At 39.9% G+C, this 23,694-nt stretch overlaps 1 protein-coding gene across 1 annotated transcript; it reads right to left on the bottom strand.

The window, feature by feature from the left end:
• Positions 1–16,390: 16,390 nt before the first annotated feature.
• Positions 16,391–23,616, bottom strand: LOC109073136 (G-protein coupled receptor 176). The gene is made up of 4 exons (XM_019089311.2): positions 23,155–23,616; positions 22,440–22,985; positions 18,884–19,136; positions 16,391–17,859 (listed from the first exon to the last, which is right to left on the bottom strand). Exons 2-4 carry the CDS (start codon positions 22,669–22,671, stop codon positions 16,707–16,709), a joined length of 1,638 nt encoding a protein of 545 aa, XP_018944856.2. The 5' UTR covers positions 22,672–22,985; positions 23,155–23,616; the 3' UTR covers positions 16,391–16,706.
• Between the last annotated feature and the right edge of the window lie 78 nt (positions 23,617–23,694).

The raw sequence follows: 23,694 nt of genomic DNA, 5'->3' as shown, positions 1-23,694 counted from the left end.
AGCATCATAGTCATCAGAACGTAATGGTTGGGTCCTCGGTGGGTTCTTCAACTGAGGGCCCCAGGAGACAGACGCCACTGTGGCTTTCCCCACACTTCTTTCTGCCAGACTGGCCCTTAGCAGCAGCACCCAATCCAAAATAGCACAACAAACCACCCCCAAATACTGAGTGAGTGAGAGCTTGGCCGCACTGACAGATGTTCCCCAACGCAGCTTCTAAAGGCCTGATCCCAGTTCAGTTTGTCTGGTTAACAAGCCCAGTAGGGCCTCTGCCTGTTTACTAAAGACCCACGATGGATAATTCAAGATTTAAGCAATTTCTTTGGTGTTCTGTTACTCTTTGATGCTTTTGATTAAGACAGCTTTAAGTTCAGCTTGCCCCATATCTCATAAAATATTCTCTCTAAAATATTTCAAGCTCTCTAAACATTTTTCTTTCTAAACCATTATAGCAATTCAAACAAAGGAGCTTTTTAATGGTTCGTCAACTGTCAGTGACTCAACACAGTCACAAGTCAATAGGGTTTTGATAAAAGCGGCAGATGTTCTTTCAATCAAGTGACTAAAACCAAGGGTCTATATAGCGAGTCGGCCAGAAGTCCAGATGATCATGAACATGATCACAGCCTGGAACTTCAACAAGGTGCAGGTTTTTTGCTTAAAATTGAAATAAGTTAGTGATGTCAAAGACTTGATCTTGGGGGGCACTTCAAAAAGAGCGGTATTACTTTTCTGAACTTCTTATGGTGCTGGAATGCATGGGGAGCATTAAGAGCAAGAGCTTCTCTAGCTTAAATCAAAACCACAGAATATCTTCTAACAGGAGCTGTTTTTGAATAGTGAGACACTCTGATAAGCTTAAGCCCGAATAAAAATAACCCTTGACATGTTGTGTAACAGTAAATTTTACAGTTGATTTTTTTTGAACAGCCATTATTTATAAGACTTAATCACAAAAAAAATATTAAATTAAACTGAGATAATGCCTACATATTCTCTCATCAACATCAAAACAAAAAATCTTTTCTGTGCCAGCCAGAGCTTCAGAAGCTCCAGGCAGCAACAAAAATGACTAGAGGAAAGTGTAAAAATGCTTTAAAATCCACTCAGGAAAACATGCACCTCCATGTGAGGTTAGCAGTTTAAATCAGACTTACCCAGTCACTGAATTGTTCAGGCCTAAGTTTCTCAAAAACATTGCAAGCTAAATGATGCAAATGTTTCAGGACAATTCTTTTGCAAAACAAAGCCCAGGGACTCTAAATGCAAGTCTTTTTCAGGTATGTCAGATTCAAAATAAACTGGAAACAGTTACTGCAAAGCATGAAGAAAGCTAGGTGCTTCTATTGGTACATCTTGTCCATTTCAGCAAGGAAGGAAATGCTTTGAAAAATAGTCATAGTCAAAGTACTCTTCCTGCTGTTATGTGCAGGTGGGAATGTGTCATTACTTCAGCTGAACACAAATTTTTCCTTTTCACTCTTAATATAAAGTTTATAGTAGCACGTACATTAGTCAAAAAATCTTGTCAGAATCAATCTTCCAGGGACCACTGGAAATAGTGAGTTGATAATTTAAGGGAAAAATAGGCTGAAGCCTAGTCATATTGAAACTAGTGTTCAAAATCTGTGTATAGGAGAACTACAGAGAACAATAATAAGACTCGAAGACAAGAAGCTTGACCTGGCCATGACAGATGGAAGAACAACACACAACACCTATTAGGATTCCGGGCCCCTGATTTTAATACAATATATTCTTGTTCACCAAAATGCTTCTCATCATCGCTCTAAATCAATCTGGTACAGATAAAAGGGTTTATAATCACTCTCAACATGAACATGATGAAATTTCATTCTTTGTGGCTCTTAAAGAAAACATTTTCACTAGTTCTGAACTTGTAGCAGCAGAAATGACTCAGAAATGGAGAAGATCATAAAGATGATAAATGCTTAGCCAGTCATTTACATTCTTAAGGTCCTTATGTATGAACTGTATGCTGAAAGTTAAAGAGATGACAGATGGGTGTTTTTCTGTGTATATTGATGGCTTTTTAGGTACCTGTTTTATGTTGCATTTAGATCCTCTGACTCACTTCTGTGACTGGTTATTGTCTGAACACCCATTGTCTCTTATTTTGCTCTGTTTGACTTTTACATCAATACATTCAACACAGCTTAACTTAAAAAAAATACCAGTTACCAGACCTTCAGAAATATGCTCTGGTCAAGTTCAAGCACTTAAACTAAAACCACAACATCACAGAATTAATCAAATGATTATGCTAATACTCACTGATGTGTGTGTTGATGTCGTTTTCCCATAAAACATTATGCCACTTCCCGGAGGATGGCATCATCAAACTAAAACATAATCAAATTTTAAAAAATTAAGCAAAAAAAAAAAAAAACCTCTAACATGATGCCAAGTTAAACTGGGGAAATGAGGGAAAACAAAATGATTACCAAATAAAACAATATTCATGACTATTATGTAATGTTTTAACTAGCAGGCCTTTGGTGTTAACTCCTGCTGGTAGATTTCTTGACTAGATTGTATATGGCAGCAAAAATATCTTTCTCCACTGACACCCATTCAAAATTAACCGTCTATTCTTACTAAATTAGTACTGTAAACAAAAAGATATTGCTAATATAGCTTTTAACTCTTTAAACAGTAACAAAGACAGTCGCTGAAGAGTTTGGAAGCATGTGCAACTGGTTTAATCTCCTGCGGCGCAAAAAAAAAAAAAAATAGTCATATGGTATTTATAGATTATAAATTCTGAGGTCCCATAAGCAGAGCTGACCGATATTAAAGAATGTTCAGAGTTCATTTGTTCAAAGTAGTGTCATTTAAATATGGTATTGTGATCAAAAGAAAACTTAATATCCAAAGTATTATGACATTAGATTGGGCCTATATAACCCTTAAATCTTATATCACGTAAAATCATGGACAGATGCATGTTTTACAGGATTCAGTGAGGCAGTGAGAGCATACCTAAACATCAGACTTTAAAGGTGCTGTATGTAGGATTGACACAGAGTGGCTGAACTAGGTATTGCAGTCCAAATTCAAAATATTGGAGAGGGTTCCTCTTCAGGAACTCAAGCTGCGTCGTAAAACGCTTTGGGAACGCCTTCAGCGTGACTGGCTATCATGTGTGTAATCAGACCAATGGATGGGCGAGACGTCTAAGGCAGGTGATTTCAGAGACCAGGAAGCTTAAAAGCACGTGCGGTGAAACCGGCATTTAGCCTTGTGTCTTTCAGCAAGCGCTCTGTGTGTGTGTCAGTTGCTTTCTGTTTGTGAGTCTTATTTAGTGTTGTTTGTCCACTGATAAGCTCCATTATGTCAAAGCTTCAGTCAAGAGAAGTTTTGGGCGACAGCAGGCAGCGTTCAGTTTCAGTTTGTGTGATGTCTGCTTGAGAGTGAAGCATGCAGAATCAGCTCTCGAGGGAGTTGACGGCTGCGATGCGAGCGTTTGTTACTGCTTTGTTTCACTCTCAGAAGGCTCTCTTTGAGGAGGGAGCCTTCACTGGTGTTTCTCGCGTTGCCAGCCCCGCTTTCGCCGAGGCGGAGTGGTGGTTGTGCTCACGGGTTTCACTTTCGGATCCGGTGGAAGGGATATAGACGGGCAAGTCCCTATCTTCTTCCTTAACCAGCAGATCCGGCGCCCGCTCTCTGGGTTTCGGAAGACCGCATTGCTGTGCTTTCTCTCCGGTGAGAGGGCGCGACGCTCTGCCTGTCTTTCTCTGAGGAGATTGACGTGGAGAGCGTCGATAAGCTTGCCAGCTGCACAAGCATCAGTTACACAAGCATCAGTTACACAAGCATATTATGCCTGATATTATAATGAGCAGCATTAATGAGGAGTAGAGCTCGCACAGTCAGCTCTCGGGGGGCTGATTTTGCTTTTCTCGCTGTTAAGCGCTCCGCTCTCGCCGGGCATGCTCTGAGGAGTATGTCTGTGCATGTGATCTTGCGGTCGCGGCCCCGCTGCTGCTGAAGCACATGATCTTGCGGACGGGTTGGAGATACCTCGTCCTATCTCCACACGTGTTCCCTAGATCTAGAGCTCGTTCTCGAGGCTTGGAAGCCTGTGCTGCAGTTTCTTCCTCCTCTGAGTGAGAGCTCGCTGCAGCGTTCATCTTTCTCTGAGGAGATTGATGTTGTTTGTGTGACTGAGTGAAAAAAAAAAAAAACTTGTGCGCTGCCGAGGCAACGCGTATATTACATCATTTCGTTTTTGATGTGAATTTTTCTACACCAGACCAAGTTTACTCGTCTGGTTGTTTGACTACATTTAATTCTGAGGAATAAAATGAAAAATTTATCTGACTATGAGAAGTTAGATGTACAGGGGCTCTTGGGATATAATTTCTCGAGTGAGAACACGTGTTTACCTCTCTTCCTCTGAGGAGGTTGAGGCGGTCAGCAAGGGCTGCTGGGCGGGAGCAGTCCCAACCCTACCGTGTTCCAGCCCCTCGTGCTGGGGATGTCACTTCTTGTACTCTGCAGAGTCTAGAGTCAGAATGGCGCTCCCAGGCTGAAGGCTTCTAGTGGAAAGCGGTTTTGCAGACCGTCATTTTTGCTGGATAGCTTTCATCGTAAACATCCTGACGCCTAAGGCCTAGGACTTTTTGAGGGCCAGCTCCCTCTGGGGAAGAGCGGTGTACACCGCATTACATGGTTTGCGACCTTCTGGGAGGTTTCCAGAGCAGCTAGTTCGGCCGTCTCCTGCCGGTGCGCCGCTTCAGGGCACCGAGCTAACTACTCTGATGACACGAGAGGCTGATTCCCTTAGTAGACTATTTGGCAGCGTGAAAATTACTGCCAAACATGTCTCAGTGGGTCCTGCACACTGTAGTGAGAGGCCAAAGAATCCAGTTCGGTTCTCCTCTGACCTCAATTCAACAGGGACTTTCCCACACTGGTGGGCCCCGAGCAGGCTCTGGTAATGGAACAGAAGTAGACACTCTCTGAGGACGGAGGCCATCGAGGTGGTCCCTCCTCGCGTTGCAGAGTCAGGGTCCTACAGCCGGTACTTCACTGTTCCGAGGAAGAATGAGGTGTTGTGTCCTATTTTAGATCTGCGTTTTTTTTATACCACTCAGTCAAGGGACTAAAGTTCAGCACGCTTGCACAGACCAAGTCCAAGGACTGGTGTGTCACGATCGATCTAAAAGATGCACTTATCTCCATCCTTCCTCATCAGAAGTTCCTGAGGTTTGCTTTTGGGGGCAAAAGCCTACCAATACCGGTTCTTCCTCTGGCCTTGCACTCTCACCCCACACTTTCACGACTCAACCACATCAACGATTGGTTGATATAAGCTCAATCAGAGCGGATCTTACATCAACCACCAAGGGGGTCTGCACTCACGCCGTTTATACAAACTAGCATACCAGATCCTTGTGTGGTCCCAGGGCGAACTCCTTTCTCTGAGAGCAGTCCACATTCCTGCACATCTCAATATCGGAGCAGACATCCTGTCGAGGCAGGGGCATGGCGGCTTCACACCGAGGCCAGGCTCGGGTAGATCTGTTTGCGACTCGATGGGCATTGCATTGTCCCCTCTTGTTCTCTCTCTGACTCATCCAGCTGGATGCCACGGTACGTGTACCCAACAACCTCAATCTGTTGCTCCCTCTCTCACCCTTCATTATTTGAGCTCATTCTTTCTGTTAGTCATTCCCACTAATTAAAATAAAGCTCTTACCATCTATGAAAGAATCATCTATGGATGGAAAGCTGTTTCATTGGATTGTACAATGCTCAAAGTTGAGCTGTGAACCCAAGTATGAACTCTAAGTAAACAAGATAACTCTTAGTTCTATAAGTTGCTTCTCTTCATAGAAACTGGAAAATGCTCAAAATGAAGCCTTACAAGAGGTTGTGGGGCAAAATACAGTGTATGCATCGACAGCTTTGAACAATAATGTGTGTTTATTAGTATATGGATGGTGTAGGTACATTAACTGTTCCATGGTAGTGGTGCAGGCCCTGAGTTTAAACAGGCTCACCAGAGCTGATCCCAAGCCAGACACCCAAAACAGATAGGCTACTACAGAAGAAATATGAGAAGAGATGAAAGAAAGGTCTAAGCTTGTCTTCAAAATAAAAATATGAAAAAAAAGCCTTATGGTGGTTTTTAAGTGCTAAATTCTGACAACTCCATAGAAGAGTGTGGACAAAAGAAAATCGAACAGAAATCAACAGTAACTTTCAATGTAACTGAACTTTGCTTCAGCAGTGTATAAAGTGCATCTTAATTTTGCTGTAGTCAGTACAAGCTTTTTTTGACCTAAAAAATAAATGGCATACAACTCCCAATAAAGTTGTAAAGTTGCTGAAGTGAAAACTAGCTCCCAAACCTTTTGTCCAGTTGTCAGCTTTACAAGGGAATAAAAACGAATGGTGCAAAGGCTGTTCTGAAGCAGCTAAAGAAAAATCAGATGCTAGGTAACAGCACATCTTAAAAATGTACAAAAAAAGGAGTCTCTTTTGTTTTTACAGCAAGCCATAGCCGGGTGCTAAAAAATTTCTCTAGCAATATAACTAAATATAGCCTATTAGGTTTATTGAATTGCAAATGTAAGTTGAATAAGGATATTTAATGCAACTTCACCTGAGCAACTTCACTTGTTAGGGGTCTTTTCTGCAACATTTTATGTGTGAAACAGTAAATATAAAGTAAATGCAAGTGGTGCCTGACAGCATTTTAAATGGAATTCACTTGGAGGCTGTGCAATTGGACCAGCAGGTTGGCTGAATGGAAGGTGTGACTCATCTTTTGTAGACCGAGTAATAATGTGGGAATGTTGGAGCTCTTGAGGAAAATGAGCTTTGTTTTATGAGAGGCTCAAGTAGAGGCAGTGAAAGAGCTCCAGGACAGCTTCTTCAGAGACAACACACACTGCTACCTGCTAACTGTCTGCGTGACATGCACCACTGACTGCAGTGAACTTAAGCACTCTTCATTGGACTCAAACAGTAAGTAACAGACCAACTATGCAATAAAACTGAAGATAAAAAAACAACAACAAGTTTTTTGTATCAATGTATCAATAATAATGAGGTCACACATTTTTTGTTATGACTCTTATTAGATTATTCCCATCTGTCAGTATTGTGACAGCCACATAGGAACTGGGGCTTTTCTGTTACTGACTGACTGATGACAGAGGACTGCTAAAGAAAACTGGGCAAAAGAGATACACTTGGCAGTCTAATACACCATGACTTTTCACTTAGCTTGTTTTGTTGTCTTTCCCTAATCCAGAGCTCATTACATCTTATTGATACCGTTGTAACTTTTCTTTTAACCTACTTTTGGATTTTGTGTTTTGTTTGTAACTAGCGGACAGCATTTTGTATTGAAAAATATAGTCATCCTTAGTTTGCTCTGCTCAAAACGTGCCAGGTCTTGTATAGTGTGGATTGCAACACAACTGTAGTTCATATTCGGTAAATGACAGCTCTTGCCCTTGGTATGTTAAGATGAAAGGGTTATGTTATCCCAATAGGCTAATCTTCAAGTGCTTAATGTCCATCTTTAGTCTACGTTTAATTTTGTTTAAGCCCTTAAAAAGAATTTGCAAGACTTTCGATGGTAATCATAATTTGCCACTGTAATATATGATCTTCAGTTCAAGCCAAAGGCCTGTTATTGATTTCCAGCTGAATGACACCCTTAAAGAAAGTGGACTACCTTCAGTTTGACAGAAAAATCCATCATTTTTCTATATTTTTGTGGCGAATTGTGGTAATATTGTTATAATAATGTGGATTTATTAAATTCCGCTTCTATGTTTCAAACTCAGAAAAATGTTTTTTTTGTACTTGATTAAGATTTTTGACATATTTCATTCAGCACTGAAATGGGAAAATACCTAATGGTAGTAATTAGATTATTTTATTATTTTAATTAGAAACTGATGTTGTTTATTGGTGTAAGTCATGTGACAAGCTTGAGTTGATTTATTTTAGGTCTATTATGGATTTTGTGGGTTGACAGAGCCTTAAGAATGTAGATTATATATTAATCATTTTAAAATGCAGAGAAGTGGATACCTTAGGGCATACTTGGCCTTAAATAGGAATATTATTATCCTAATTAATTTCACAAAGTCAGCCTAAACAAATCTACTATTTCCTATGACCAAATTTTCTTAGGTTGCACTGCCCTCTAATGCAAGTAAATGGAAGTACTGGCTGACAGCTGACAGCGGTGAACCTATAGCCTGCTGAACATTCTATTATATTTTCCCCCACATAACAGACTATTAAAAGCAAGTTTTTGTCCTGTGTTCATGAATGAGGCAAATTCTTAATTATTCTTGATAAAACCAGATGTGTTTATCCAAATTTTATTTTATGAAAACAAATAAGCAAAAACAAGTTATTCAGTTATTAAGTCGCTCAGAATAATTATCATTATTATTTTCATCATATACGTTCAAAATTATCTCATTCATGCAACCCAGACATCTAAGCACTTGTGTTATCATTAAAATAACTGTCACTGTAAAGAGAGGGGATCATAAATAAATAAACGAAAACATGAAATAAGTTTATGTCATTCCAACTGATTATATCAACAATATAGGGGTTATAAAAGACCCTGAACCAACAGATATAGAAAAGGATGTCATGTTTCCTCACAGAAAGAGCGAAAGATGCTGAATGTGTCATAAAACGGTCCAATTTCCCTAGATACAGTATATGTTTCTGATTCCTGCAGCCATAGATGTTCAAAGGTTTTTATCCCTATACTGTATGATATAAATAAAAAAACACTTACATCATATATCCCCACTTAAAGCAAAATCATTATGTTGCTTCTGGTGAATGATGTTGTTTAATGCCTGATGTATTTCACAAGCAGCTGTGTGTGGTCCCAAGAGGGGTCCAAGTCTCTCAAGCCCTCATTGATTTATGACTCAAAGGGAGGCTGCCTCGGCAAATGTAATCTACAGAGCGGCCCTGGGTCAACCATTTACACTGGATAATAGTGTTTACTTAACAGTCAAGACTGGCTGAGGAGCCTTTTTAAGAGGACAGTAATTTTTCAAAACACCATAATCACAAGATGAATATTGCCTATATTTTTGTATACGAACACAATGCTCTGTAGGCTTTATTCTTCCCTGCTACCAATTTCAAAAGGGACATAAAGTGCATTTTTACTTTATTGAAATGTACTTGCAGTGGGTATACTGTCCTCTGGCTCTTTTTTGAGGAGGCAGGCTTAGGGTGTCATTGGCAGAGATCCATGTTTCCATGTGAATTATGAGGATTAGGCACATATGGATCACATTCCCTTGTGTTTTTCCCAGACAGGATGAGAGTGGACCAATAAAACAGTGTTTTAAGTTCATGTCTAGACATATGCTTGGTCACATTACTGCATCATAGAGATTATGCTTGACCTTGTAGATCTTCAATATGTTGTTCAAAAGAAACCGAAAGCATGACGGTTACTTCAGAAAGCCCAAATGCACATATTGGATCTTCATTTTGTGTGCTGGTTTTGATGAGAGCCCTTTTGTTACCTTGTCCATGGATCCAGATACTTGAGATGTAATGATGATGCTCCCTGCCACTGCCTTCAAGGCAGAGCTGACTGATCATGCTGCAGGATCATGCTGGTGGGTAGGCAGAATTGAGATGGGCTCAATTTACTCCAACAATACACTTGTCTAGGAGTCTGTAGCCTTGAGCCTCCATCAGATGTGGCCAATTCTGCTGCCGAGTTCTCTTGTAAAGGGCTGACATCCTCAGGCCAGAGGCCCAGCTGGTCAATGTGCTATTGATAACACTGCAGAAAGCTGCCAAGACCACTCAAAGATATTCTGATATGCTATTAATCTCACAGTACATACAGGATATTTCATATAACTAGGGTGACCATATGTCCTCTTTTTCCCAGACATGTCCTGGCTGGTGTTTCTAATTTGTCTAAAATCTTGAGGTTTTGGCTTTGTTTTCCTATTGACGTGCTCTCTACAGTCCTCATAAATTATATTTATGCATATTTGTATTGCTTTGACCGTTCTCTGTAAATCCAACCTTCTTGCATGCCACTATTTGTCTATCATGTACACTGTAAAGAATTGCCAGGAATTTACAGAATTAAAGAGTATTATTTTACAATATATTACTGTAGTAAGAAATTGTCTGTGAAATCAATGCATCCTGGGTCATTTTCTTACAAATTATTGTGAATGAACAGCAGAATGATGCTAACATCACAGTAATGTACTGCTCGTTTTACTGTGACCTGGAAATTTTAAGCAATTTAGAAATCCCAGCCAGGACAAGTCCATGAATAAGAGGATGTATTGTCACACTAATATAGATATTTCTACATCCTTATATAGAAGGGAGTTTTAGAAGTACTTTGCATAAACTGATTTTCTGTATTTTATACATCAGCTTTTAAATATTCACTTAGAAACAATAAAGTCCAATAAAAATACAAATAAAATACAAAAACTTGTAGACCAAGTTTTATTTGTCATTATTATGAGGACCTATACATTTTTTTTTTTTCTTATCAGAATCAGAAATACTTTTATTACCAGGTATTTTTACACATACAAGGAATTAGTTTTGGAGACAGAAGCTTCCACAGCACAAGAAGATTACAGTGGCAAGACACAAATAATAAAAATAGAATAAGTAAGGAAATAGAGGAGTAGGAAATAATAATATACAACGAATATTTTTAAAAATACACAATATACAAATAGACAATAGATGGCATTTGTCTGTACAGGTATGTTATGTACAAATGCAAGGAATGTGATAAGAAGTATGGTGTTTTAAATAAATAAATGTATAAATAGTGTTCCACATTACATGTTTATTGCCAAGATAACTTTTCATAAGATGGATTGCCTGAGGTAAGAAACTGTACCTGTCTGTTCTGGTGCTCAGTGCTCTGTAGCGCAGACCAGATGGCAATAGTTCAAAGAGGAAGTGGCCTGGTGTGAAGGGTCCAGAATTATTTTGCCAGCCCTTTTACACACTCTGGATGAGTGCAGTTCTTGGAGAGTGGGGAAGGTTGTACCAGTGATTCGCTCTGCAGTCCAGATTATCTACTGCAACCTTCTATGGTGTGATTTGGTAGCTGAGCTTAACCAGACAGTTATTGAAGTGCAGTGTATCAATTCAATGACTGCAGAGTAGAACTGTATCAGCAGCTCCTGTGGCAGATTGAACTTCCTCAGCTGGCGAAAGAAGTACAACCTCTGCTGGGCCTTTTTGACAATAAAGTCATTGTGAACTAGAACTCCCACTCTAGGTCCTGAGAGATGGTGGTGCCCAGGAACTTAAATAACTTCACTGTTGCCACAGTGCTGTTCATGGTGGTGAGTCCACTATCATCTCCAGGGTTTTGAACATGTTCAGCTCCAGGTTGTTATAACTGCACCAGACAGCCAGCTCTTTAACCTCCTGTCTGTAAGCAGACTCGTCACCGTCCTGGATGAGGCCAAAAAATGTGGTGTTATCTGCAACATTCAGGAGCTTGACAGAGGGATCCTTTGATGTGCAGTTGTTGGTGTAGAGGGAGAAGAGCAGTGGAGAGAGCACACATCCTTGAGGAGCACCAGTACTGATGGTGCAGGTGCTGGATGAGAATTTTCCAAGTCTCACCAGCTGCTGCCTGTCTGTCTGGAAGCTGGTAATCCACTGACAGATGGGCACAGAGAACTGGGTTAATTTGGACAGGAGGAGGTTTGGGATGATAGTGTTGAAGGCCGAGCTGAAGTCCACAAATAGGATCCTCACATAAGTCCCTGGTCTGTTCATATGTTGCAGGATGTAGTGCAGTCCCATGTTGACTGCATCATCCACAGACCTGTTGGCTAGGTAAGTAAACTGCAGGGGGTCCGGCAAGGGTCCAGTGATGTTCCTCAGGTGGGCCAGCACCAGTCTTTCAAATGACTTCATGACCACAGATGTTAAAGCCACAGGTCTGTAATCATTAATTCCTGTGATTATGGGTTTCTTTGGGGAGGGGATGATGGTGGAGCATTTGAAGAATGAAGGGACTTCGCATAGCTCCAGTGATCTGTTAAAGATATGTGAAGAAAGGGGCCAGCTGTTCGGCACAGGATTTCAGACGATGCTGATTTAACAGCATCTAGGCCTGGTGCTTTTCTTGTCTGCTATTTCCAGAAGACCTGATGCACATCCCTTTCACAGACCTGAAGTGCAGGGGGCGGGGGTTGTTGGAGGTGTTAATATATCCAAGGAGAGAAGGTCAGAATGGGTGTGTGGTGTGATATAGGTTTTTTCAAACCTGCAGTAGAACTCATACAAATCGTCGGCCAATTGTTAATCCAACAAAGTGCTGGGGGATGGTAGGACATAACGTGCTGTCTGTATTTTGACAGTTCCTGCAATAGATTTGCTTTATTATAGTCACAGAGAATGATTATAACAGAGTCTGGATATTTTTGCTCAATATTTGTGATCTTCTTCAATGCGGTTACATCTATACACCACCTTTCGTTGATGTAAAAGCATATCCCACCACCATGAGATTTCCCCATTGATTCTGTGTCACGATCCGCTCTGAACAGCTGGAAGCCCAGCAAATGTAGTGCGCTGTCCAGAATTGCTTCATTCAGCCAGTTTTCTGTGAAACACAGAGCAGCAGAGTTTGAAAAGTACTTATTTATTTAGGAGAGCAGAAAATGTTCATCCATTTAGTTGGGTAGGGACTGAAGATTCGCCATGTGGATGCTAGGCAGAGCCATTCTAAAGCTGCACTGTCTAAGCTTGATGAGCACAACGACTCGCTTCCCATGCTTGCGTATCTTAAAATGCTTTAACAGCACCGCTGCTCAGCCAACTACAATGTTGTTGAAAACCGGTGAAATATTGGGTGCTGTGTACTGCCGAATGTTCAGCAATTTGTCCCTGGTGAAACTGATATACCTAAAAATGGGACAAACTAACAAAAACATTAAAACAAACGTGGAGCTCCACACCAAGGTGGCCATCCGTGGAGCTATCTTGTTCAGCTCAATTTAATATCAAGACTGACATCAGAGACAATATTATTTAAGATTTTTAATGAACACCATTGGAAGAAAGAAATGGGCCAGGAAGCCAGGAAACCCTTGTCCAATCAAGTCAACCTATTATACATGCCACAGGCTGGGTTATAAGTTGCTAGGTGTCACGATCACCAGCTGGTGTGCCCTTGATAACCACCAGAGGCACTGCATCCCATACCTCTGACACGCAGTCTTGGACTTCAGTTCCCACCACTTCACCACTATGGATCCAGCAGTTGAGTTAGTCTGCCTGCTCCAAGGTAATCGTACCCTCAAGGAGCACATTCAGATTATCTGATGATTGAGAGCAGAGTGTTTGTAGTGTCTTCCACTCCAGAGCCTCGTCCTGTCATGGCTGCCACCCAGAGCCTCTCCACAAGATGACAGCCACACCAGAATCTCCAACCATCATGGACATCATACCAGAGTCTTTAGCCATCATGGACGCCACGCCAGTGTTCCCAGCTGTCATGAGCTGATGTCCAGTGTGTCATTGTCTCTGAATCCTTTGTCTGCCCTGTCATGGTCAAGAGTGCTGTCTCTGAGCTCTTCACCTGCCTTTTCTTGGCCAAAGATGCTATCTCTGAACTGTCTGCCTGTTCTGTTATGGCCTCAGAAGCCATTGTTAACTCCTTTGTGTTCTCTTTTGCTTTCCCGCCTGATCAACCTTGGTGGTCTCCTGCTCAACCTGAGCAATCTTGGTGGTCCCCTGCACCATCAGCTCAGTTGAAATGGTCTCAGCTCCATCAGCTCCACCCTGGTGGTCTTTTGCTCCATCCTGGGGATATTTAGTCCAGTCTGTTCCACCCTGGTGGTATTCTGCACTGCCTACTCTGTCATGATGGTGTTCTGCTCTGCCTTGGTGGTATTCTGCTCCACCCTGGTGGTCTTCCTGCTCCAATGGCCCCGCCCTGGTCACCTGCTCCTTCTGCTTCACCCCTGCTCCCCAATTCGCCTCAATCTTCAGTCCTACTTCCTGTCCATGGGCCTGGCCCTTCATCCCTCCTCCTGTTCTACCTCACTCCACCCCCCTTCTAGAAGCTGCTCCTTAAGGGGGGGGGGTTAAGTCACAATCACCAGCTAGAGTGCCCTTGATAACCACCAGAGGGCACTCCATCCCATACCTCTGTCATGCAGTCTTGGACTTAATTTCCCATATTCCTTTGCCCCGACTCATTGTTTGCTTCTGTGCCTCCTTAACCCTACCTGCTCAACCTGTGTTAAGTACTGCATTTCTGAGCCATTATTTCCTGTTTTACTCTCTCAATAAACACTCCCCCCATCTCTCTGAACAACTCAAGGCAACCTTTAGACCTACTTAAATAAATCACAATTGTGGTTTATCCTCTGAATAATCAGTGCGTTTGGATCCTCAGCCTTCGTGTCTCAGAGCAGTTCATGGCACTAGGCAACTCTAATTAAATGAACCCTTGCCTTCAATTTTGAGGTATTTAGTTTAACTGAATTTGTGCTGCTTCCATCAGACAATTTAACTAATGCTTTGAAAATCATGAAAATAACATTATTTTAAAAAATGTGTTTAAAAGTGTCATGTAAATGGATAACAATCAGTGTACTTCCAAAGAACACTTTTGTTTGACATTTTATACATTAAACCATTGTGGAAAAGAGCACAAGTATTATGTTAATTACACATACCAGTTGTGGTGTAGCTCAAGTAGGAATGCAAGCTAGTGGTTTCTGGATTTGGAAAACACATTAAACAACTTTAAAATCCATCAAGACTTTTAATTAATGGCACTAAAACTGGCATATGGGGAAAAACACTGCCCTCTTTAATACATTTTTTTTCTCAGTCACATGCAAGTGCTTAATCTTTAGCTTTGCTTTTGCCATAAAAGATGATTAACTCAGATAAACATTGTTTCTTTTTATGAAAATTTTATGTTGGATAGATACTTGTATATTGAATATTGGTCAATTATTGGGGAACTAAGTAGAATATATTTAATGAACCAATGACATGAAATAGATGTGGGTATTTTATGAACATTTTAATGGCAAAACAATGTCAAAAAAGACAAAGCATTGAAATATTTTAAGAATAAAAGCCAAACAACAGCTTGAGAGTCGTAATTTATGTCCTATGATTACACTACATCGTTCCAAACAACACCCCACTGTCAAATGTCTTCTAAGTGGAGGATGTTTTAATTGTGTTTCATAACATAGAAATAGTCAGTCTGAGCTCTTTGTATTCTAACATAAGAGCCATAGCCCGGCAAACTGATTAAATAATTCAAAGTTACAAGTTAAAATGCATTCTGTTTCCCACCAAGCGATCTACATTTGTAAATCTTGATAATAGCCAGCTGTGATGGTTTTTATGGGAAATAAGTAAAATCTGAACACTTCAGTGTGATGTTTTCCCCTCATTTTTTTAGTTATGGATAATCTTTTCCTGAGAAATTCCAACAGTATTATTGAGTGTTTGTGCAATGTAAACTCTTTGGTTTTGGCACATTTTCTGCATTGCAATGAAGCACAAATTCTATCTTTATACTGCATGTGATTTTCTTCCATTACAAGTAGGTGTGGCCATGGCAGCATGTTAACAGCATTACATTACTAAATAAGATCTTACCACATCTACTATACAAAGTAGTTTAAGTATTTATTCAAAAGTTTGAGGTAAGATGTGTCTCTCTCGCTCTCTCTCTCTCTCTCTCTCTCTCTCTCTCTGTGTATGTGTGTGTGTGTGTGCGTGTGTGTGTGTGTGTGTGTGTGTGTGTGTGTGTGTGTGTGTGTGTGTTTTAAGAAATACTTCTGTTCAAGCATGCATTAAATTGATAAAAAAGTGACCGTGAAATAATTATATTGTTATAAAAATATATTTCAAACAAATGCTGTAAAATAAAATCCTTTTGAATTTTCTATTCATGAAAACAAAATTCTAAAACAAATAAATATAATATGGTTCCCACAAAATTTTATCCCACACAATTTATTTTTTAAAAAATAAAATACAGGCTATTCCAAATACAGGCTAAGCAGAAATTAGTTAATTTTAAGTTATTTTTTTATTTCACAACATTGCCGTTTTTACTGTATTTTTTCTCAAAAAAAACATGCTGCCTTGGAGAGCATTATGAGATTATCAAAAACATGAAAAAAAAACTTTAATGGTAGTGTACATGAAAGTTCATTTATAATTAATAATATTTTAATTTTGAGTGCTATACATTAGTTTCTAACTAGCTGTTCAAGCTATGTGAAATAGATTATGCTAAATATATGTTAAGCAGGACACATCAGTCAAATTCAACACAGCAAACGTATCTACATAAAACTGATTGTGATTAATTTTATTGACCATTCCAACAAAACAAATGTCATACAGTCCATGCCTACCTTATGGTTTTTTCTTGAATTTCCTTTGAAAAATCAATTTCCTGTTGTCAGTAGATGAAGGGATGTCTATTAAATTGTCCAAATAGACAGCAAGAGAGCATGTAAACTCCTCCTACTTTCTACTGTAAACATATACTCTCCATGTTCTTCATTGTTCTGCACTCACATAGAAGATCATCTCAAAATAACTTTAGATATAAAACACAAACAATCTTTCTTTTTGGCTTTTTATGATTTAGTCCACTGCACTCTGTTTCATGGATCCACATTGGGGAAGGTACTAACTTTATTGTTTCTACTGATGCGTCTCTCGGGCCGAACTCTGGGCTGCTTGGTCTGGATCAGCTCCTCTGGTGTGTTACCCAATGGAGGAAGGAGTCTTTTCTTACTGTTCCTGGTTTCAGGCAGCCATTGTGGCGGCAACTCAAATGGCCCAAAACCAAACTGTGTTGCATCCTCAGGGTCTGTGGGAGTCGCGGGGGCAACCTGTGAAGAGGAGTAGGCACATGACTGAATAGGAGAATGTTTTGGTAACACTAAGCCCTCTTCTTTTACCGCATCCCCTGACTGCGGCTGACGCAGTTCTCTTGTCACCACTCCATTTCCACCTTGTCCTTCATCTTTGGGTTGAAAGTTGGCGGAGGCCACAGAGGAAATTTCATTCTCATCTTCTTCGTCCTCATTTGGTCTGAAGATCTGTTGTTGGCCAATATTGAACATCTCCAGGAGTTGACTACCAGAGCGAACCCCAGTCTCGCCCCCTAGCGGCCCTGCTTCAGCCAGACCCCCAACGCTGACCATGTTCCTTCGGCTATAGCGCTGATGCAAGCGTACTAGCATATCAAGAAGGCAACGCCGCACAGAGCGGTTTACTGTGAGGAGAAACAGCGGGTTGGTGAGAAGAGAGACCTTTGGCAGCCACACGGCGGTCAGCTGTAACCAAGACGAGGCTTTTGCAGCCCCCAGCACTGAACGGTATATGACCAGAGCGGCATAGGGAGTGCTGCACAGTGCGAAGACTAGAACAATGGACAACAGAGTGGCATGAAGTTCAGCCTCGCGCTGAGACACGTACGGGATGGAAATGCTGTTCTGTGGGGTGCGCAGTGCCGCGATGATCACTTTCTTCTTCTGGCTGGAGCTTAGTGCGCGGCGGATTAGTGCCATGGCTAGAAACACCACTGCTAGTGGTAAAATGAGTGTGGTGATACTGTATGTGATCATGTAAACCAGATGTCCAAGTGATTGGCCATCAGAACAGGAAAAGGCGGCGTAGACATCCGTCACATTGCTTACAGCAAAAACAGGCGCGCTGGCCACCACCGCATGTACCCAGATGTAGATGACCATGTCTCTGGATTTGGCATCTGATATCTTTCTCTCCAGAGGATACAAAGCTGAGTAGTACCTGGAAGTGAAACAGGGAAGGCACCACTGTTAAGGTTGCAGTCACTTTAGCCTTTGGCAAAAAAGGTCCATTACCTATTGTTAAAATAGACAAATGAAGCACAGCTCACACAGAAGTAATTTTCAAACCAAGCAGTTTTCTGTTGGCTAATGTTCAATGACTGGACTGTACTAGTTGAGATTAATGGTTTTGAATCACTATAAAGAATCAGCTCATAGGAGTCGTTCATTTGGGAATCAGTTGGAATACACTGGTCATGCTAATAAGTTTGATTCATTTAAAAGAACTAGTTCATAAGAGTCATTTATTTAGAGATCGGACATACAAGTTGCACTGAATGATACTGACTAAAAGGAAGTGATTCATAAAAGTAATTTGTTTGGGAATCGGTTAGAATACACTGCTGGTGCTGAAGCAAGTTTTGTTTAGAGATCGGACTATACTAGTTGAATGGTTTAGATTCACTAAAATCTGACTACACTAATTGTGCTAAATGTTTTTTGTTTAAACAGAATTTGTTCTGAATATGAACTAAATAAGAACATGTCAGTTGCCAGCCCTATTTAAATCCATTACATAACAATGATATTTTTTAGTGGACTAAACTGTTTATACCACAATTAAACTAAAGACACAAAAGGAAATTTTGTAAAATAAGAAAATCTGTAAGTTTTATTATGTGATTTGTGTCTGCATGGTGCATATATGTTTTTTTTTTTTCAAGTGAAAAAATGTCTAAAGAAAGGCTTCTGTGCTAATCAAAATAAATTATTCAATGACCTGATAAAGGGTCTGGCGAAGAAGGTTGCTATGGAAGCACTACTCTGTGAAACAGCTGGTGCCCATGGGTTGACTACAACTGTAAGAGTTTTCAGATTTTCTCAAGAGATCATTCACCATATTATTATCTTAACCAACTGTTTTATTTACTGTTTGGTTGAGACCCTTAGTGAGCTCAAATCTGAATCAATTACACTTTAATTGTTAGCAAAAGATGAGTGAATTAGCATGCATAACTACTCACCTATCCAGGGCGATGACAGCAAAGCTGAGCACAGTGGCAGAGCAGAAAAGCCTGTGTAGGAACTTGATGGCTTTGCACAGCAGGAGCGTATGGACCCATAGGCAGCATAGGGGACTGGCACTCAAGGCTATGTCAAAGGGCACACACACCAACCCAGCACAAATACCAGAACATGCCAGGTTCTTGATGAAGAGATTCGTGACAGATTTGAAGACATTGGTGTAACAAGTGCACCACAGCACTGCAGTATTGCCTGGGGACGAAGAGATGAAAAGGAGAAAAGGTTGAGGAGCGTTACAAGCCTAGGTCAGTATCTAAGGACACAACTGAATGTGAGTGGGACATAATCAGCCCTCATTTTATTGTCTACAGCAGTTCCCATGGCAATGAGGTACCTGTAGGTTGCACACTAATTTGAAGGGGGAAAAAAGCCTTGTTCCCTTTGCGGTTCCTGTAAGCAACAGTGTGGCATTCTTATGCTGCTGTGAAGGACAAATGAGGCTCATAGCACAGGGTATAAGATTTGAGGAAGAAGCAAAAGCTTAGCATGCACAGACTTATAGAAACCAAGTGCTTATAGTGAGAAGTTGAAATGAGGTGGGACACTTTTGGGGTAATTAATTTTTTTAAAGGAATATTCTGGGTTCAATACATGCTCAGTTGAGAACAATTGTAGCATAATGTTGATTACCACAAAATTAAATTTCCTTTTCTCTAAAAAAGCACAAAAAGAGGGTTATTGTAAAGCACTTAAAATTAAAGTATCATGTTTTCACTACATACAATTTATCATCTAAAATCCTACAATTCCTATAAAAATTATGATTTAGCTTTACAGGTCAAAGTTTTAACAGGAAAGTGTTTTAGTTATAAACTTTACATTTCTGCTTTTATATACTCTAAACCTGGTCCTGTTTACTTCCACAGTCCATGAGGGACAATTTGGAAGTTAAATGCTGTCCATTGACCTTAACTTATACTGAACCAAGAATATTCTTTAACGTGACACGTGACAACACAGCTGTAACTGATAAGCATTTCCATAGTTTGCTTCATTGCTTCATACCATAGATAAGCATTTAAAACAATCAGAGAAAGCATAATGGGGCTAAATGGAAATGTAGCATGTCACTTCAAGTGGAAATCTATGGAAGGTTTATTTACTTTTAAGAAATGATGCACGGACATGATGGAATTCACACGGCTTGAATTGAAATGGAGCCTGAGGTGAATCTTTCCTTGGATGTTGATGTGAACGGAGCACTTAGGTGACAGGTGCTCTCTACTCAGACCCATTATTACGCTTGACACACATTTGGAAGGTGCATCTTTTCCGCAATGACTGTGACTTTCATCTTTTCCCATTACCATGCAGGTGTAACGGGCAAAGTACAGTGGAATCCATCTGCAGCTGCCTCTGTGTTATTACTCTGGTGACATTTTGATTGCACACTGACAGTGCTGGACAATTGTCAGTTTGTTCCCAGAAATCTCCAGTATGCCCGTGGCTAATAGTGTTATTTAACTTCACAGGGGTTTCATTAGTGGTTTCTCAACTCTTTCTAATATGTCTGAGAATTTTGAAGTGTGAGAATAGATGTTGGCTGTTGGCTAACTTAGCTGTAATTATCATGCCTAATTAATCTTAATGATGAAAAATCCCTCAAAAGTAATGAAATTGTCAGATCAGAAGATTATCAAATCTTGTTGTTTTTAAAGGGATAGTTCACCAAAAAATTCATATTCTGTTATCATTTACTCACCCTCATGTCGTTCCATACCTGTATCACTAAATTTTTTCTGTGTTCCACATAAAAAAAAAACAAGAAACAAGTTTGGATGATCATGATAACATGAGTGATAACAGAGTTTTAAGTTATGGATGATATAGCCCTTTAAATTCTTTGAGAATTATTCCAAATGTATGCATTGGATGCATAAGCAGCAAACAGGTAGATGTTATGAGTATTTGCAGAAAAACAACTGTATTGTTTTATTTGGAGGGTGCATGAGCAAAGCAGTTTGCTAAATGAATTGCGAGGATAAAACCTTTGTGAAATAATGACTAACCCATTGCCACAATGACTTCCGTAACTAGTAATCACAATGAATGTCTGAAACACAAAATTCACAACTATTTTGAAACTTCAGCCCTAATCCAGTGCAGAAACAGATAATCAGATTACAATCATTTTTACTAAGGGTTCTGCAGGCTAATTAGTCATGTGATGGCTCGTTTGTTTGAGTCCCAGGTATTATTGTCAGAGTAAGCGGCTGTCGTGTAGAAAAAAGCCTCCTTAGAAACATGGCATGTGACTGTCTGAGGAAACATTACACATCTCTGCTTGTATCAGTTGAAGCATGAATGAACCCAGTAAAAACAACATCTCATTTCTTTGTTTCTGATCTGTGGCATGATCACTGGCTTCTAGATGTGATAGTCATTTTGCTGCAACGTGTAAGAATTCACACAATCATCTTAACACATTTTCTTGGAAATATCTCTGGCATGGTGAATAACTTAAATAGCACTGCTCTCTAATACAGTTTCTGTTTTGTTTTTAGAAAAAAAAAAAAGCTGTTTGTACAAAGTGTCAATGACAACAAAATAATTGTCATCAAAACATTCTAAATCTCAGAATAAGCTTATATTAGGCTATACCAGAATAAGTTGTGATGTGCTGTAAAAATCTAAAGTATGGACAGGTGTGCTAACTCTAAAGGTGAACTAGTTGCATGCAACTTGTGATTAAAATGTCATCATAGATTATAGAAAGGAAATGATCACTGAGTTCAGATCAATAATTAATTAAAAATTCAGAAAAGAAGTGAAAATAAAGCTGCACTTATGCTCACAAGAGAAAACTAATCACACAAAACAGCTATTCAACATCACTTCTTCCCATAAGTTCCCATGCTTTGACTAAGCGTACATTATTTATCTAATTATTTATTTATAAATAGAACTACAGTATGTATACAAAACAGGTTTTTTTTTTTTTTTTTTTTTTTTTTTTTTTGAGTTTTTAAGTAAAAATGATTCAAGTGTGACCATGGCACATAATGTTTGAATAGAACAACTTTTTTGTTTGTCATTAATTGCTTGCATTGTACAGATTGTGAAACGAAAAGGTTTGCTGTAGCATGACTAATTACAACACCTGTGTGTCATTATTGTGTGAATGCTCAATAACGAACAGTGTTTGTTTACAATTTCTCATCTCTCATTTGATATGAACATAAAATGTAACGTCTGCTAAAAATGTGATTCATCACGGAAAATATGTAGCTTATGATCATGTTTGTTAAATTTTCACATTCCAAATAAAATTTGTGCCCCAGCTAACCTTTAGAGTGGTTATCCATTCACACGCACCGTGGGATTCTACATTAATTCATAATAGGCTCAAACTGTATGCCGTTTATCGCATCAATTAACCAGTTATATTTGATTGTTTGTTTTATTAAAATATATTTAGAGATGAAGCCAGTGCAGCCATCGCACATTTGCTGATGAACAGCCAAACATTTTTAATTCTTGTTTTTGTCTACTTACTCAAAAGGGAGCCGATGAGGATGAAAACTTGAATGGTGGTAGTGAAATCTTTGTAGGCTCTTTCCTGCGCGTGCAGGATCTCCTCCAGTCGTGTCACCTCTTTATCCTGAGCATCACCCCACAGACCCACCGGAGACGACGCGTTTAGGAAACCCAGGTTAGATGCGTTTAAACTTGTGGTTCCGTTTTCTGACAGAGGAAACCAGCTCTCCGCGTTATCCTCCTCCATCATCACTCATATCTGAGGCGCCACTAGAGTTCTTCGGCTCTGGTCTCGCCGCGCTCACGTTATTGGTGAACAGGGCTCAAGCGTTATGATATTGTGTCCAACATGATTAACTCGCATGTTTTCTCCAGTTCCCCAAAATGCAAAGCATCTTTAAAAAACGCTGGACGGAGATCGTTCGCAATAATAAAATATCCCATACAGGACTGCACATTGCAGATTTGGCATAATTTTGATCACACCGTACAGATCGCATAAACAATGTCATTGATGGAGCGATACGACAGTGACGGCGACTTGTCTCGCGTCTCACAACTCCACTTCATTTCAACGTTAGCCGTGTGAATAGAAGAAAATAACATAATACGGGTTATATACAATATTTCGCGAGCATTGGGTTATACAATATGCAACTGTATGCTAATAATAATGTCTAAACAGTGTACGATAAGCCATAGAGAAAATACCAGAGAGAAATTACCAACATACCCGTATGAGATCGTTCTGAACGATCATAGCCATATCCAAGTGTCAAAAACGATTTTTGGTAAACGCATATCACGCTAAATATCGAGTCAGTGTGTGATCTGACAACTGGGCTTTAGCGAACAGGCTTCAATACGAGTGACAATAGCGCTTTATTTCTTCAAATGAACGGTGGGCGCTTACAATAAAACGTCACCGTCTCCGTCCGTCACGGCGTCTTCGAGAGGCGCGTGAGAATTTGAAGCAGAGGTTTGGATTGAGCATATATTTGGCCAGATACTGCTCCAGACAAGCACTGCACGCGAACAAAGCAACATCTGTTAAGGTATTAACAGAATCCTCGGAATAAAAACGTTATTTGAGCAGTTTTCATTATTTTTAAGTAAATATCTCATCCACTAAGCAAAACGCCAGCATGTAGGCCTATAGCTTACCGAATCTACACGTTAAACTATTTTCCTGAAGTAGGCTGTATCTACTGAGTGTGCAAACCTCACACTGCATTGAATTTGTCTACGTGTTGCTTTTGTTTTCTTGTTCTAT

Source organism: Cyprinus carpio, chromosome A20 (genome assembly GCF_018340385.1).
Source record: "Cyprinus carpio isolate SPL01 chromosome A20, ASM1834038v1, whole genome shotgun sequence".
Classification (NCBI taxonomy): domain Eukaryota; kingdom Metazoa; phylum Chordata; class Actinopteri; order Cypriniformes; family Cyprinidae; genus Cyprinus; species Cyprinus carpio.
The sequence above is the reverse complement of the archived record's forward strand: the minus strand, read 5'-3'. Positions and strand labels throughout refer to the sequence as shown.